The sequence below is a fragment of the Vanacampus margaritifer genome, chromosome 7 (assembly GCF_051991255.1).
Source record: "Vanacampus margaritifer isolate UIUO_Vmar chromosome 7, RoL_Vmar_1.0, whole genome shotgun sequence".
Lineage (NCBI taxonomy): Eukaryota > Metazoa > Chordata > Actinopteri > Syngnathiformes > Syngnathidae > Vanacampus > Vanacampus margaritifer.
This window is the reverse complement of record NC_135438.1, coordinates 3,007,254-3,023,122: the sequence shown is the minus strand read 5'-3', so window position 1 is coordinate 3,023,122 and position 15,869 is coordinate 3,007,254. Positions and strand designations below refer to the sequence as shown.

General features: G+C 39.0%; 1 protein-coding gene across 5 annotated transcripts; it reads left to right on the top strand.

Moving 5' to 3' along the window:
• The first annotated feature begins 56 nt into the window (after positions 1-56).
• Positions 57-15,124, top strand: arfip1 (ADP-ribosylation factor interacting protein 1 (arfaptin 1)). 5 transcript variants are annotated; one of them, XM_077569777.1, is made up of 11 exons: positions 93-324; positions 2,484-2,570; positions 2,655-2,791; positions 6,075-6,176; positions 6,652-6,760; positions 7,115-7,216; positions 9,413-9,525; positions 9,729-9,950; positions 10,603-10,760; positions 11,483-11,657; positions 12,459-15,124. In XM_077569777.1, the coding sequence occupies exons 2-11, from the start codon at positions 2,486-2,488 to the stop codon at positions 12,612-12,614; spliced, it is 1,359 nt and encodes a 452-aa protein (XP_077425903.1). In that variant the 5' UTR covers positions 93-324; positions 2,484-2,485; the 3' UTR covers positions 12,615-15,124. The 5 variants fall into 5 exon arrangements, 4 of the variants coding, with proteins under 4 accessions (XP_077425902.1, XP_077425904.1, XP_077425903.1 ...); XR_013294684.1 differs by having other exon boundaries at positions 57-324; positions 2,484-2,791; positions 9,700-9,950; positions 12,459-12,605; XM_077569776.1 differs by having other exon boundaries at positions 89-324; positions 2,484-2,791.
• Positions 15,125-15,869: the final 745 nt, after the last annotated feature.

The following is a 15,869-nucleotide window of genomic DNA, read 5'->3' as shown; positions in this document are numbered from 1 at the left end:
CCTCCCCGCTTAATTTTATCATAGGAACACTTTTTATACAAAGAGATTGAACCTGTTTTTAAACTTGTAAACTATGGAATTTAACAGCAGGGGGAGAGCGCATTCAACAAATGGTCCACTAGCGGCCCTCTGTGGCTGATCACTTTTTCCGGGGTCCGAACTCCAAGTCTAGTACACTAGCTGGAGCCCGACCACCACGTTAAAGAATCAATTATTTCTATTTATTGCGATACAAAGAACCTGGCTGCTGTTCCCCGGACGTCATACACCCGGTTTGGGACTTTACGACAATCCGCTAAAGTTAGCCACGACGGCCGTAGACCGGTAAGGTTAACTACTTCATGTTTATTTTGTTTAAAAAAAAAAAAAACTCACACTCAAACAACCGACTCAGTTGTTTCCTTGTGACGTGCGGCCACTTATGTGGCGAAACTGGGCAACTGGGAAACGACACGACTCCCCCCCCCCCCCCTTTTCTAATGAGTGCTTTTCGCTTCGAACGGATGATAAAGGCGTAGTTTTGGTTGGCTTGCAGTTAGCTCGCTAGCTACCCAGGTAGCTAAGCTAGCTGGCAAGCATCGTCAACGTTAGGAAACGGCCCTAAAAAAGCTCAAGGACTACAGTGTGGTCATTAATGTAATTAAATGGTATTCAATTTAATGTATTCAGTTTATATGGTAGTAATTGGACTTGGTTATTCGCGTTTACAGACGACATTGTTAGAAACTTTCCCTTGAAATTGTACAAGTGAAGGCTGAATGGCTTCATATGTATGTGGCACCCCCCAAATGCAAGTTTGTTTTTAAATGTATTGTACTTTGAAATCCAAACCAGGAAGTGGGTGTCCAAACTTCCTTTTCTAATATACTTCCTGTCATGTGGTAATCCTGAGTCTGTCAATCCAGCCACAAAACCTTTGATTTACTGTCTTTTATTGCAACAAGAAGATAAATGCATTTGGATGTCTTCCTACAAAATGTGAAATGATTTCCAGTGTGCCTGTCATGCATTGTCAATTCCAAAAACCTCCAAAATCAGATGTTCAAGTCACAGAATTAGAAATTGGATCCACATTTTAGGGAAAATAAGCATCTAAACTTGCACTAGCTCCCGGATTTTATGCAAACCTCAGCAAGTTGGTAAGACTTCAGCAAACCATGAGAGTTAAGCATTGAAATAACATGTTGAATTTTATGTGAACACTAAACATTTTTGGTTCGCTCTTGTTTTGACTGGTTTGTTTCCATTAATCCTAACTGTGTTGCTTCAACCCGGAAATTACGTTTTGGCGTAGTATTACTTTTTTCTTTTCTTTTTTAAACTACCAGGTGTCCAAGTCGCGCAATTGGGAACAATCCAAATGGCACACAAACCCCAGCATATATCTCAAGATTTTAGTATCATATAAGATAAGATCCACTGATTGTCACACCCATCTAAGTGGGGTGAAATTTGTTCTCCGCATTTGACCCATCCCCCGAGGGAGCGGTGAGCAGCAGCAGCGCCGCGCTCAGGAATCCTGTGGTGATCTAACCTCCCAATTCCAACCCTTAATGCTGAGTGTCAAGCAGAGTGGCAATCGGTCCCATTTTTATAGTCTTTGGTATGACCCGGTCGGGAATCGAACCCACAACCTCCCAGTCTCAGGGCAGACACTCTAACCACTCGGCCACTGAGCTGGTTATATATTTTCTGTGATGATGACCATAGAACCAGAACTCGATCTTACTACGATGTTGCGTAGGCGTACAGACGCGTACCAAAATCTAATAAATGCCCCCAAAAACGTTAGTTTCAATTGATTGTTCTTTGCAATCCAGGCCAGGAAGTTGATAGCCACACTTACTTTTCAAATTGACTTCCTGTCTGGCAAAAAACTTGACAATCCGGTAGGGCTGGGTGGGCCTGGTATGTCCTTAGCTTTATTTCTCCTGATAGTAAACAAGTTTTTTTGTCCAGCATGTTTTTTCCCCCTTCCAGCGTTGATTTGCATCAACTTCCACAGAAATAGAAATATTTTTTTATACAGACAATGTGTGAATAAATGCTTCCCCCTTGAAAAATGTCCTTTCTCTCAAAACACGTTGCAATTTTGGTGGAGTAACAACACGACACCCGTTGAGTGAGAATGCTCTATTCTTATGTAGAGTTGTACAGGAGGTGAGGATGCGCTTTGTTGGTGTTCAGTTTCTTCTTGGGGGGGAAGTTTAGATATGTGTGCTCCATGTCAAGTGTGCAACAAGTGCACCACAGTTAAAAAGGAATGAGAGGAGCTGCTTTGGTTGGACATGGATGAAGTTGGCTTTGTCCACACCCACAACGGCGCAAACCTTATTATACGTCGACTTGCCATCGTTTCTGGAATTCCCCATACCTGGTCTAAGCCACCTCTGCGCCTACGCCGGTCATGAAAATGGAGCCCTATAGCTGCACAAAGTACTAACGTAGTTACCGTTCATAACCTCCTGTCTGTTTGTTTCCAGGTATGTCTGAGGGTAGTCTTGACACCGAATCGGGCAGGGCCTCAGCGGAGGACCGTGGCATGGAAGCCGTGGAGAGGCCGCATTATGGTGACCCGTCACCGTCGCCTCCAAACCCAGACAGTAGTAGCGATAGTGCGTCAGGGAATGATGTGCTGTATGACATTAATATAGACAGTGCTGAGGATATGTCAGTAAGCGGCAACAAGGATGTTGACCAGGGCGGGGATGAGGCTGTCAGTGTAGAAAATGGAGAACACCAGACTGTGGACGCAGCAGAAGAATGTGGAGATGATGGCACTCAGACAAAGGTGACGTTGGCATTCACTCGTGAGCAATCAGTTTCCTTTTAGGGCTTCTTGTTTCTGGTTTGTGGTGGTGGTCTCTTTTCTTTCCTGTGATTCTATAATCATGCCCCTCTTAGATTGGCTTTTCTGATGTGATTTTGATCAGAAAGAAGTTCTAGCTTTAAACGGTGTGTTGCATTGCTTGGGGTGTTAGTGATAGAGCTGGTTTAAGTGTTGCTGTTTTGTGGTATGTCTGTGTGTTGTGACAGCAAATAAATGTTCATTAACTTAACCTACTTTTACAATGGAACCTCCACAACGTTTTGTCCCCAAAGAAATCAAGTGAATCAGACATTTAACATTCTTAATTGTTATGGAAGTGTTTAAAATAAAAAAAAAGTTAATTAAAACTACTCACCTTCAAAGGGTACGGCGGCGTATTAGGGTCACGTATAAATATATTTTTTTTTAGAGGGCGGGAGCAATATTCAGAGAAAAAAACTCGCAAATTTATCACTTTATAAACTCGCAAATTTGCCACTTTATATAGTGTCAGATTTGCGGGAAAAAAACTTACATAAATAAGTTTTTACTCACAAAAATACATGTAGCGTACTACTCTACTCTTTGTGCCAAATACTTTTCGGTTGGGTTTCCAAATAAGGAGATAGTAATTGCTATAGCATCGATTAGCCATATCATGCTAAACGTTTGCCCTTTGAACCGTTGTGTACGGCCACTGGCCAGCGACAAAGACGCCTCGCTTTGCGAAGGTCCATACCCGGATGATCAAGCATTTAAATTAATTTGTTAAAATGTATATTTACTTGTACATTTATGTTTCTGGATTTATTATTTACACATTCATACATTTAGGTATTTTTTGTACACAGATCTGAGTTGATGTGTCAAATCTGCTGCTCTCCGTCATTCACTTGCATTTACCTATGGTATGCTAGCATCTGATTGGATAGTGTTAGTCAGCTGAAAGGGGATCAGGAAGCGTTGCCGCTCTGTCTGCGGTGAATGACGAGTAAAGTTTTAATTTAATGAATCCGTCTCCATCCTGCTTTTTCATTTTATAAACAGTGTCCCATTAACCACCAAGGAATCCTCACATGATTAGACTATAGCTACGCTACGTGTATTTCTCGTAAGTTTCACTTTATTAAGTGGCAAATTTGCCACTTTATAAACTCGCAAATTTGCAAGTTTATTTTGCAGGTTTTTTTCTCTGAATATTGCCCTCTAAAAATATATATGTATTTATATGTGGCCCTAATACGCCGTTGTAAAAGGGGAAGTGAAGTAAAATCAATTATTTACAATATGTTCTATGCAGCCACACAAGTCTAAACGCGGTATTCTGGTTAATACTGTTTGTGGAATATGAAAAAGCAGCAAAATTCACCTGTTTTATCCATCACAAGGGGCGGCCGTTTTGCCACTTGCTGTCGACCAAAAATGACATCACAGTTGCTCAGGGCTCAGTTTGCTAATGTCACATGACCAAACTTAAAAAACCCAAAAGGTAAACCTTGATTGGCTTTACCTAATGAGGCTCTCATTAAAACACCTTCCCCATCCATTACACAAGCATACCTTGGCCAAATTAACTGTATATGTATATAGTTTTATATAAAACATTAAGTTATGATTTAGTAGCCTCCAGGATAACTTCTTTTGATTTAGGCCCATTTGGTCAAATTCCCTCGTAGGAGTTCGTCCAAGTACGAGCCGTTATATTGACCCAAAATGGCTGCTTTAAATCAAAATGGTCGACTTTTTGTTAACTCTTTGACTGCCAAAAACGTTAAATAACGTTTAGTAAAATCCTATGGAGGAGTGCCAAAGACGTTAAAAAGACGTTTGTTTCAAAACAGAGGTGAAACTAACCATTTTCTATTGTTGATTACTCAAAAACGGAATAAGGTAGAAACAAACTTTTTTTTCTGATGAAAGATGAGAGTCCAATCTTTCATTTGGTAGTATGTGTGTTTCCATAGTCCAAACACATAATTTTCTGTGGACCTTGAAAGATCAGTCAAAAGATCAGTCAAAATGCTTAAATCAGCTGGCACCCACGGCATCCCTTTTCTGAAAACGTCTGGCAGTCAAAGAGTTAAATTTTGAATATGACAGCGGAATTTCGTGTGTATTGTTGAAACTGGTGTTGGGTTTGTGGGGGGGGGGGGGGGGGGAGTTGGGGCAAGTTGCGGAGTTAATTAAAGTAAATGGGTGAAGTAGATGGTCCCCAGACAAAACATTGCTCTGTTGCAAGCTAGCATTAGCAGGTCATAGCGATGAAATGGTGACACCGTGATAACATTTCAAAGCATTAGTACAGTGTTAATATTTCAAAATATTAATGATCATCAACACAGTATTTAGCATCTCTAAGAGTACAGTAGTGTTCTCTAAATGGTTCTATAGCTAAATCATCTTTTTGTGTGACACTATTAGCAGTAGCATTGGCAACAAACAGGATGAAACGTGGCGCTATTGACATTCTCCCACCGCGCTTGATTAAATTGATTACATTTAGGACTACTTACAAAATGTATGCTATCTACTCACATTTAAAACATTTTTTTTTTTTTTTTTTTTTTTTTTTACATTTGGCAGCATTATTAGAGTCCGTAAACCCACAATTTGTGGATATGACAATGAATTGTAGCTGGACATGCGTGCGACAGCCAGGTCAAACTGCATCTGAGAGGATTATGGTGTGCAAGGTCGTCTTATCTCCCGCTGGCAGTTTGATGAGTTAAACTGTCTGACTCAAGCCTCTTCTTTTTCTGCCGCCCAGCATGCTGGCATCAAATGGCCCTTTAAGTATTTATGGGCTGGTCACATGACACCGCACTTTAAAGTAAAAGTGTTTGCCATACAGGGAAACTGTTATCGCCATGGAGTTGTGGACTTTGGTCTTGTTTCATGATTGGTGAAATGGGTTTTCCTGTGATCCAATTAACTTTTTTTTTCTTTTTCTTTTTTGTATATATCATACAAGTTGTGTTCGTAGTCCAGTCTCTTGTCTTTTTACAATATTTTTCCGTTGTTTATGGCAGCTGATTTGCCCCCAAGAAATGGTTGTAGTTTGTGTGTAATTTATGCCTGGGACTCAATGTCTGCTTCTCAAACACGAAGGGAAAAATGTGATGTCATGTCTGATGGAGTCCATTGCGCATATCCAAATAGTTGAACCCTGCTCAAAGTCAATGTCCACAAGATGGCAGCCCACATCCGAGATTCCTCTCAGTATGTTGTTACTAACGAGAATTGGACTCTGTCCTTCCCTTCACAGCACGACGCCATGGCTGAGGAATCCCAGAGGAGCTCGGCCGCTGAGATTGCCGTAACCAGCAACGGGGACCTGGACCAGAGCCCGGAGGAAGTATTCTGCGGGGTGAGGCCTCAAACCACAACCATTACGATTTTGACTATAACTGGCAACTGCTACTGTCACATCTACTACTACAACTTACAAAGTGTTCATAAAGTGCGTCAACCTTACAATCACAAAAGTTGGAAATCATGTTGTTGTTGTTGTTGTTGTTACAGTCCAAGTCAATTAAATCTATGACTATTATTACTAATTCTACTACAGTTAGCACTACCTTTTCTACTATTTTCCCCCCTGGCTACTTCTATCTCATCTATTGCTTCTTCAGTTCCTACTGCTTCTACTTCTGCTACTATTTTTTTGTCTTCTAATTACTACTACTACTACTACTTGTAATTCTTCTAACACCAACATGACTATTTCTGAATGTTGCTTCTTGTTAGTATCTGACAACTGGAGCAATTCCGGTAGGATACACTGTGATGTTCTACATCCACACGCTTATTACTTTTACTGAAATTTTAATGTTCTTCCGCAGGACTCTTTCCCTGGGAAGCCGGCATTCACAGACCTTCCGGAGTCTTGTGTCCCCTCTGGCAACTCTGCATCAACGACAGAAGGAATCATTGAATCCGGCCTGTACAAAGGTGAAGCATATGGTTGAACCCTTGTCATGATAGAGATCAGTGAGGACCCTCACAACAAACCATTTTGTATAATGTCTCCTTTTGCCACAATATATTGTTTGCTGATTTCTAAAGGCGGACGTCATTTGAATTTAATGAGCCTCCTCTCATCTTTAGCCTGAAGCCCGACTTTGCTTTTCATCTCCTGTTAGAAATGCAAATTTGAATCTCTCTGCGTGTTGCCATGGCTATTTTCCGGGGTTTTGACACCGGTCCCGTAGGGTTTTGTTTGTTGGCTGTCATTGAAATGAAAAGGAAACAATCTGTGAGGAACTCCCGATGATGCGCCTCGTCTAAATTGTGACTATCTCCCAGGGTCGTCGAGCCTCCCCGCGTCCCCTGTGGCTCCCGTCGCACCCAGCTCGGTTGTCGCTAGCCGCCTGGCACGCTCCTCCAGCGAGGGCCAGGTGGAGACAGGTACCCATGGTGATGGGACAGGAATAGAAACGCGCAAGCTAACCGCAGGCTACACTACCGTACCTTTCTTGGTCTTCTCACCCGCTGTCTTCATTCCCACAGGCTTGCATTCCGAATCACCTTCTCTATCCAATCACTATCTTTTGCAGCTAGACTGGGCTTTATTGATATCTGCTTTGTTGGTGATGGGCATTTGCCGCTATGATCTAAACATGAGTACAACTTTGATAAACAACTTATACATGTCTGTGCCAGTCGATTTCCCCGCTTGCAACCTTTTCCCCTTGCAAAACGGGAGCTCTGAAACTGACAATGTATTGAGGTTATCCACAAACATCTGAAATGTTTGTTATTCATACATGAGTATTAGAAGTACAAATACATTTCTCTGTTAAATAAAAATGAAAGTGAGCTGAAGTCCCTGTAAGGTAATTTAATTGATTAATTAATATTGGCTAACTTAAGCTATCTGATGCTCGTAAAATACTCGTTGCGTAATCTGCGAGCTGGTTAGTCCTGCAGCATATGAGGCAAAACCATTTTATTTAGCTTGAACCTCTCCAAAATGAGTGAGCTTAACCCCTGGGCGTTATTTGACCATTTTTGTTGGTTCTGACCAAGCCATTTCAAAATAAAATAACGCCCAGGGGTTAAAGTTGCCACACTTAAGCAAGCAGACTTTAACAATTAGGGAAGCAAACGTCATAGATATGAACCAAATTGCATGGAAACTTTACCCAAGTTGACCAAAATTGGCAAGCAAAAGCAAATGTCACCACTGAAGTTACAAACCAGACCAATGTTGACAAGCAAATGTCGATGAAATTTACAGAATTTGACATACAGAAGTTGGCAAGTTAATGCTGCATTAGGTAATATTCCGAGGCTATCTTAAAATTTGTGAAAACTTTTACGCATTACATTTTTAAGCGATTAAATTTAACTAACCTAATGTCACCAAAGTCATTACATTTTTGTAGTTTGCCGTTTCAGGGCTCTCTATGTTATTGCTTTTGTTACTATTTGACTAATTGGAATTTTAACTAATTGTACTACCCAACTGAATCCGCTTTGTTCATCAGTATCATGTACCTCCCTCGATGCAACATTTAGCCCAGTGGTGTCCAAACTACGGCCCGGGTGCCATTTGCAGCCCCATTGTCTTGTTTTCGTGGCCCATGGCACATACTCAGAATAACCTTAGACAAGGCCTGAAATGCTATTAATAAAAAAAAAAAGTGGGGTTCATGTCTTAGAAGTGTAGCTGTTGAAAAAGTGTGGGGACTTGAGCAATGTGGGCTACCACCACCACCACTACTACTATTAATGATACCTTTTTCTAGATATGCCAAGCCGCAAATACACTTACAGTTAAAATAGTAAAGAAGTTTCTCTTCATAAAACTGTGGAGAATAAAGATAATTCAGGTTCAGAAGCAATGTTTTCCTCCATTTTCTTCTTAGGATCAAGGCCCGAACATATCACATAAATGATCCGCAAGTATGGTCGGCTTACTACAGATAGCTCTTGTTTTGGTTCTGAATGTGGAGGTGAGATCCAGCTGCTGCTCAGTGGAGGGGTGGATCTATTCAAGTGGGATACAGGGTCACAGCTGTTTGCCTTATCACCTTTTAACTCTTTGACTGCCAAAAACGTTAAATAACGTTAAGTAAAATCCTATGGAGGAGTGCCAAAGACGTTAAAAGACGTTTGTTTCAAAACAGAGGTGAAACTAACCATTTTGTATTGTTGATTACTGAACAACGGAATAAGGTAGAAACAAACTTTTTTTTCTGATGAAAGATGAGAGTCCAATCTTTCATTTGGTAGTATGTGTGTTTCCATAGTCCAAACACATAATTTTCTATGGACCTTGAAAGATCAGCCAAAATGCTTAAAATCGGCTGGCACCCACGGCATCCCTTTTCTGAAAACGTCTGGCAGTCAAAGAGTTAACAGAAAGCTGTGACGTAGCAGTTTTTTTTTTTTTAAACAACCACTGCGATATAAACAATATGTAAATGCGTAATTTGTTATACCATGTTTACTAAGTAAAAATAAATTCTAAGTGGCCTTTGCATCTTTCAATTTTTCTGCATGCGGCCCTCGGAAGAAAAGTTTGGACACCCCTGATTTAGCCTTTCCTGAGGCAATCATATGCACGCACAAAGATAATAATTGTTATTATTCGCACAGATGCTACCCAAACGCAGCCTTCGAGTGACCAATTGGTCCTGTCAGAAGATTTGAAGAGTCCGGCTATGGAGAAACTGGATCTCGTGAGAAAGTGGAGCGTCAGCACATACAAAGTAATTCTATTTACTTCCCCCCCCCCCCCTCCTAATTGAGCCATGGAGGCACATCCATCTTTAATATTAAGATATGTTTTTATCAATCAGTTGATTTAAATGTAATTTTAGATGATTTTTTTCTCTCTCTTTTTTTTTTTTTTAAATTCACATAAATTGAATCATTTTTTTCAGTCGGTGTTTGAACTGGCCATGTTTTCCAGTGCACCCGTCAGATTTTATCTGAGAAGCTCGGCCGCGGTTCGAAGACGGTGGACCTGGATCTGGAGGCCCAGATTGACGTGCTGCGTGAGAACAAGCGCAAGTACCAGAACGTCATCAAGTTGGCGCAGACGCTTGCCGCCCAGCTGTCGCAGATCATGCAGACGCAGAAGCAACTCGGCGACGCTTTTGCGGACCTCAGCCTCAAGACCCCGGAACTCCATGTGAGTGTCTTTATCCAGAGTAGGGGTGGACAGACTTTTCTTTTTTTTTCAAACAAGTGAATTGCTGTGGCCACCCTTGAAGAGGGATAAGTTGAACAGCGCAACGATGACGATTTGCACATGGTTAGAAAAAAATTTGAAACTTATTTTTGTAATCATAAAATACTACGTCATTCTCATTTTTACGTTTTATTTGATGTATTTAATTATTAATTTTTTAAAGCATAGATTTTGTTAGTTAAATCATATGCAAAATAATTTTTCTAATATTCAACATTTATAATAAAGTAACAAACCAGTCATTTAAAATATATTAAAACATTTTTTATTTTACTTTATTTTATTTACAATAAATGATTATGTAATGTAAAAAAAATGCTTACTTTTGTTATCAATAATAATAAATTCACAATTTATGTAAAATATTTTAAAAAAATAATGCACGTTTATTTTACTCATATTTAGTTTGTTGAATGAATGAATGGGCTAGAAATGTAATGAAGAGAAGCGGTATAGAAAATGGATACATGGATGGATGGTAAATTAATTTAAAAAACAACAACAACACAGACCCATTTGTGGCTCATGGGCCATACTTGAATAATAATAAATTACGTGGTCATTAATCTGAATGTCCCCCCCCCCCCCCCAGGAGGAGTTTGGTTACAACGCTGACACCCAAAAGCTTTTGTCCAAAAACGGGGAAACTCTGCTGGGCGCCATCAAATTCTTCATCAACAGCGTCAACACTCTCGTGGACAAAACCATCGAGGACACCATGCTCAACATTAAGCAATACGAGATTGCCAGGTAATATACCTGAAACCTTACCTTCGTTCGATCCAAGACTGTCGACGCTTAGCAACGTAACCACAACCTCAAGTCTTCAAATCAAAATGGGGGAGGTATGGTCTCTGTACCAAAGCGCTATACAGAAAAAACAAAAACAAAACATGAAATTTATATAATACATTCATTAACAACCAAACAAAATCTTCTAAAATACATTAAGTGTCCAACTTCTCCTTGGACAGCAATGTTATAGGAAGTGCTGTTTTTCTTTGTTATTGTCTGTGACAAGAAAATAGAGTGACATCTCCTTTGATCAGTATAAAAAAATGGCGGGATCATAGATGTTGCAATCGCAGAGTAAATAATGTCACACACGTTGAAAGTAAACGAGCAACTATAGTTTTCTAACAGCCAAAAGTTTGTACCATTGCAGTCAAGCAGTGGCTTTCTCCTGCATAAAAACGTTGCTTTGTAACCTTGTATTCAGTATTTTTCTTATGTTATGCTAACATGGTTGCTGTTGGGTCCTAAATAAACCGACTAAAAATGTAGCTTCAGTTTAGCTTGTGACTTATTCTCCAATTTAGGGTTTGTTATATTAAAATCCAAACTGAATTCTCATCCCATCCCATCCCATCCTAGCGTAGCTCGGCTTTGGAACTGTTAGCAAGAAAGCGGAATACCACCTAGCGTAGCATTCAGACCCGTTTTAAACTTGAGGTCTGACGTACACTTGGCAGGGTGGAGTACGACGCATACCGCACAGATCTGGAGGAGCTGAATTTGGGTCCGCGCGACGCCAACACCCTGCCCAAGATCGAGCAGTCGCAGCAACAGTTCCAGTTGCACCGCGATAAGTACGAGAGGATGCGCAACGACGTCTCCGTCAAGCTGAAATTCCTAGAGGAGAACAAGGTTGGGAAACTAGGACTCTCCAAATGGAGGCAGGCTTTACATGTTGCATCATATATTGTTAAAATATAGGAACACGGTTCAATATGTCAAGATTCATTACATTAAGCCATCAAATTAACTCATTTGCATCCAAAAACGTATAAATACGTTCAATTTTAAATGTTTTAAGTGTCCCAAAGATGTATTTATATGTTTTTTATGTGTTTTTTTTCCCCCTATGCTAGAGCATACAGAAGGCTTTGATGCAGCCTCTTTACTGCAAAGAACGGTCGAAAAAAAACTGTAGTTATTACATAAACGGCCAGCAAGTGACAGTAGAGCAAAAGAGATCAACCAGGGCCATGTTGAAAAAAAAGCTCATTATTCACATTTCTTAATAGATTTGTGAATAATGACGAAACTTAGCTGTATTCTAATGCTAATTGCTGCAAAAGGGAAAAAGATAGAAATATACTTGTTTTACCTGATGAAAGAAGAGACTCTAATCTTTCTTTTGGTAGGTTACATGTTTTTATAGGAATAGAATGAAATATTCTGTGGGCCTTGCAAAATCAGTCAAAATCCAGTAAAACAGCCGGGAGTGAAGGGGATTGCTTTTTGTTTGCACAAGTGAATAAATGGTCATAGCTGGTTTGATGTGGACACTTTTGATTCAGACGTTTGGATACAGCATTCAATGGTGTTTATTTTGTTTTTTTGCTTGCTGTTTTTTCCCTTTGTTTCATGGAAAACATACGGAATGTTTATCAGTGTTTTTTTGAAAAAAAATCTTAGCTCCACATGTTGTTGTTGTTGTTTAAGGTGAAGGTGTTGCACAACCAGCTGATCCTCTTCCACAACGCCGTTGCTGCCTACTTCTCGGGCAACCAGCAGCAGCTGGAGCAAACATTGCAGCAGTTCCACATCAAGTTGAAAGTGCCCGGCAGCAAGCGTCCATCTTGGCTCGAGGAGCACTAAGGAAATGTCTAACCTATAAGTGAAAACTACAGGGATCCCAAACCTTCCCCACTCTCCCAGAACACCTCTCCTCTCTTCTGACAGGAATGATGGCCTTTCAAAACGATCTTTTTAAGCAACAAAAAGCTGAAATCCATAATGATGTTATTATTTTCACTGCTACAATCTTTGGGGGAAAAAATGCACTTTTGATGTTTGACAAATCCATCAAACTGTAGTAAACGCATTAAGGAAGCTGTAAAAATGCCTTTTTGTACAGCAGCGATATGAATGTTGTCACCTAACGGGATTTAAAAAGCGTTTTTGTCATCTTTTTTGAGTATAAGAGACAATTAACATTCCATACCATTCTGTCACAGCGTCAACCACTTCTTCCTGTCGCAAAAAAAAAAGCTTATGTTAAAAACCACTGCTAAATATACCGTAGGCTAGTTTGAGGACGATTGCTACTAATAAGCACTTTTTTTTTCAGTCCAAAAAAAAAACAACAAACCTGATTTTTCGTTAAATTTTGTATTGGGAAAAAAACGACTTCTCCTTGGACAGCATTGTTATTTTGACACTCGATAACATTTGATGCCACTCTGTCAAGGCTATTTATTAGTTAGCACAGTGTAGTATGACGATTGTAAACTAGATAAACAGATTTGAAGAAACATTCCCACCTAAACTTTACATAGCAACACATTTTCTTTGTGTGAAGCTAGCTGCCCTATTTTGCTTTATTTAGTCTTGCTATGCTATGCTATGCTATGCTAAGCTAACATGATTACGCTTTCTTACATCTGAATGAGATAACCCAAACAATTTCAGTTTTCCATTTGGCCACTTTTTTTTTGTAAACCAGGAAAACCCTTGTGTTGCTTAGCATGACAACTAAAACTAAAAAAAAAATTAAATACTACTTTCTAAAAACAAGCACTCCTAAAACTAAATCTCACAAATGAATATTCTCTCTACCCAAAGCTAGTTTAGCCTTATTTAAATTGTAGTCATTAGGCTATGTGACGCTAACAAATATCTAACAAATAAATCACTTACCTCTTAACAGTGTGGAAACTTGGACACTATTTTTTTTCTGTGAATACGATGCTAACTGCCTTGTTTTAATTGCCGTTTTTAAGTTAAGCGACAAGTTGATTACGAATTCAAAACGAAACTTTGCTATTTTGTTTCAGTCTAATTCTCTTCTCAACACTTTGCAAGGTTTTGTAAACCAACAGTTTGTAAAGTGTTATAACATCCGAGTGTATCTTAGCATCAAGACTTGAAACAACATGAAAATCTCCAGACAGCACTCCTTAAACTCAACAACAAAAAAAGTGTTCCTATTTGCTTATTTGACAATCTTAGCGTGAATGCAAAGCTACCCCCCCCCCCTTCTTTAAAATATTTCAACATGTATAAAAGTACAAAAGTAAAACAGCCTGTAGTAACTTGTGAAAAAAGTCACTATAGTAAATTTCAAATATCATTGTTTAATTCCCAACTTTTATGCTACGCTAATGTGGCTATGCTCTTGTCGTAACTAACTGACCAAAACATAACTCTAATCCTCAGATTTTAGGGGTCATAAAATGTAAACCGTTAAGTTTGTTTTTGTTTTTTAAACAAAAGTCTGCAAACAACTGCTATCTTATCTCTGCGCAGCATAACATTGGAAGATGGTAAACAGGACACGAGTTTGTCATTTACAGTCACTTATATGACCATATTGACAAACGCGATATTGTTAGCCTAACGCTACTTTCAAACAATTCCTCATAGTTAGTCGTATAATCTACTGCGCTGACTTCTGGCTTCTTATTTTTCTAGAGAAAATGAAGGACTGACTAAATGTTTTGACAAAATGTGCCTTGACTTCGCTTCCCTTACATGCTACATGCTAATTGTTGTGTGTAAAAAAACAACAACTTTAAAGCGCTCCAAAATAACTAATTCCATTACTTCATAACAAATGAAATCATTGTATTTTTAAACATTGCATGAAATATATGTTTAGGAATTACAAAAAGGTCATGTATGATTGTACAAAATGTATTTCTTAAGAAATGTTTGTTGTAAATTTTGAAAGACCAGCATACTCCGCTTTATGCTGCTAACACTTTTCTTGATTTAACATTTAGAAAAATATATATTTTTTAAAAAGCTAGTGCGTCAAACACTCATATTTATAACTGGCAGTCTCTCGTTTGCTCAATTTTGTACCGCTGACTTTTTATAGTTTGCGAGTGTGACTCTAGTTTGACACTCCAAAAATGATATATGAAAAAAAGGTTTATATATTTGTAATTTTGCCTAGTATATGCCCTGTAGTCTGGGATTAGTACATTTTTCCTGAAGACTTCAATTGAATAATATGCTAAGTGCTAGCATGTGGATCTTTGTATTGGGGAAAAAAAAGCGTTGGGTTTAAAATGGTTTTGAATGTTCAAGATTTACATTGTCATGTGCACAGTTTAAAAACAAACAGTTGTGCAACTTTGGGAAAATAAACAGTTTTCTCTTGATTTTTATGATTTTTTTTGTGCATCAAATTTCAAACTGGCATCGAAATTCAAATTTGTATTAGGATTTGATTCAGAAAACAGCTGGCTGCCGTTTCACTCTTCTTCTTTTTTTTGTCTAATTGGGGACAAGAATTAAAAAAAAAATGGCAACTAGTTGTTGGAGACACTAGTCAGCAACTTGCTTACACAGTTTGTAGCTGTTTATGTAGATTTCCTCATCTATGGGCCAGCCCTATTCTAGGTAACTAGCAAGCTACAAGGTATACTATACATTGCAGTTGCAACCTTGATACAGTACTTGTATAACAGTGTTGATACACATCCTAGGTATTTATAGCTAGCTAGGCTTTGCTCACTATTTACCATCCTCAGTCTAGCTATCTCTGACTACTAGCTGACATCTGGGACAAAATATCGATATTATGACTTAACTCATTGCTTTTTTCTGGGTTGAGTTCCAGCATCAGATTTTTATAGCTATGGTTTGCTATCCATTAGGATGCCTGACTATTTACGAGATAGCTACCAGCTAACATCTATCTGTTGGGGGTTTGATACAATATAAATAGAGTGATAGATCAATATTGGTACAGGTTTTTATTGCCAGCTCCTACGGGTTTGCTGTGTATTATCTACCTGATATTACTGTACCTACATATTAGGACTAGTTAGCATCCATCCAACAGCTGCTAGGATTTTCTCATTTAGGGTTGATTTAGGTGTTGAATATTGTGATATGGTTACT

What these genes read in the sequence shown, in the direction of transcription:
- arfip1 (XM_077569776.1), top strand. Translation starts at nt 2,486, where the DNA reads ATGTCTGAGGGTAGTCTTGACACCGAATCGGGCAGGGCCTCAGCGGAG. An exon ending in ATGATGGCACTCAGACAAAG is followed by an intron (nt 2,792 to 6,074) that starts GTGACGTTGGCA and finishes TTCCCTTCACAG; the next exon opens with CACGACGCCATGGCTGAGGA. An exon ending in TGAATCCGGCCTGTACAAAG is followed by an intron (nt 6,761 to 7,114) that starts GTGAAGCATATG and finishes ACTATCTCCCAG; the next exon opens with GGTCGTCGAGCCTCCCCGCG.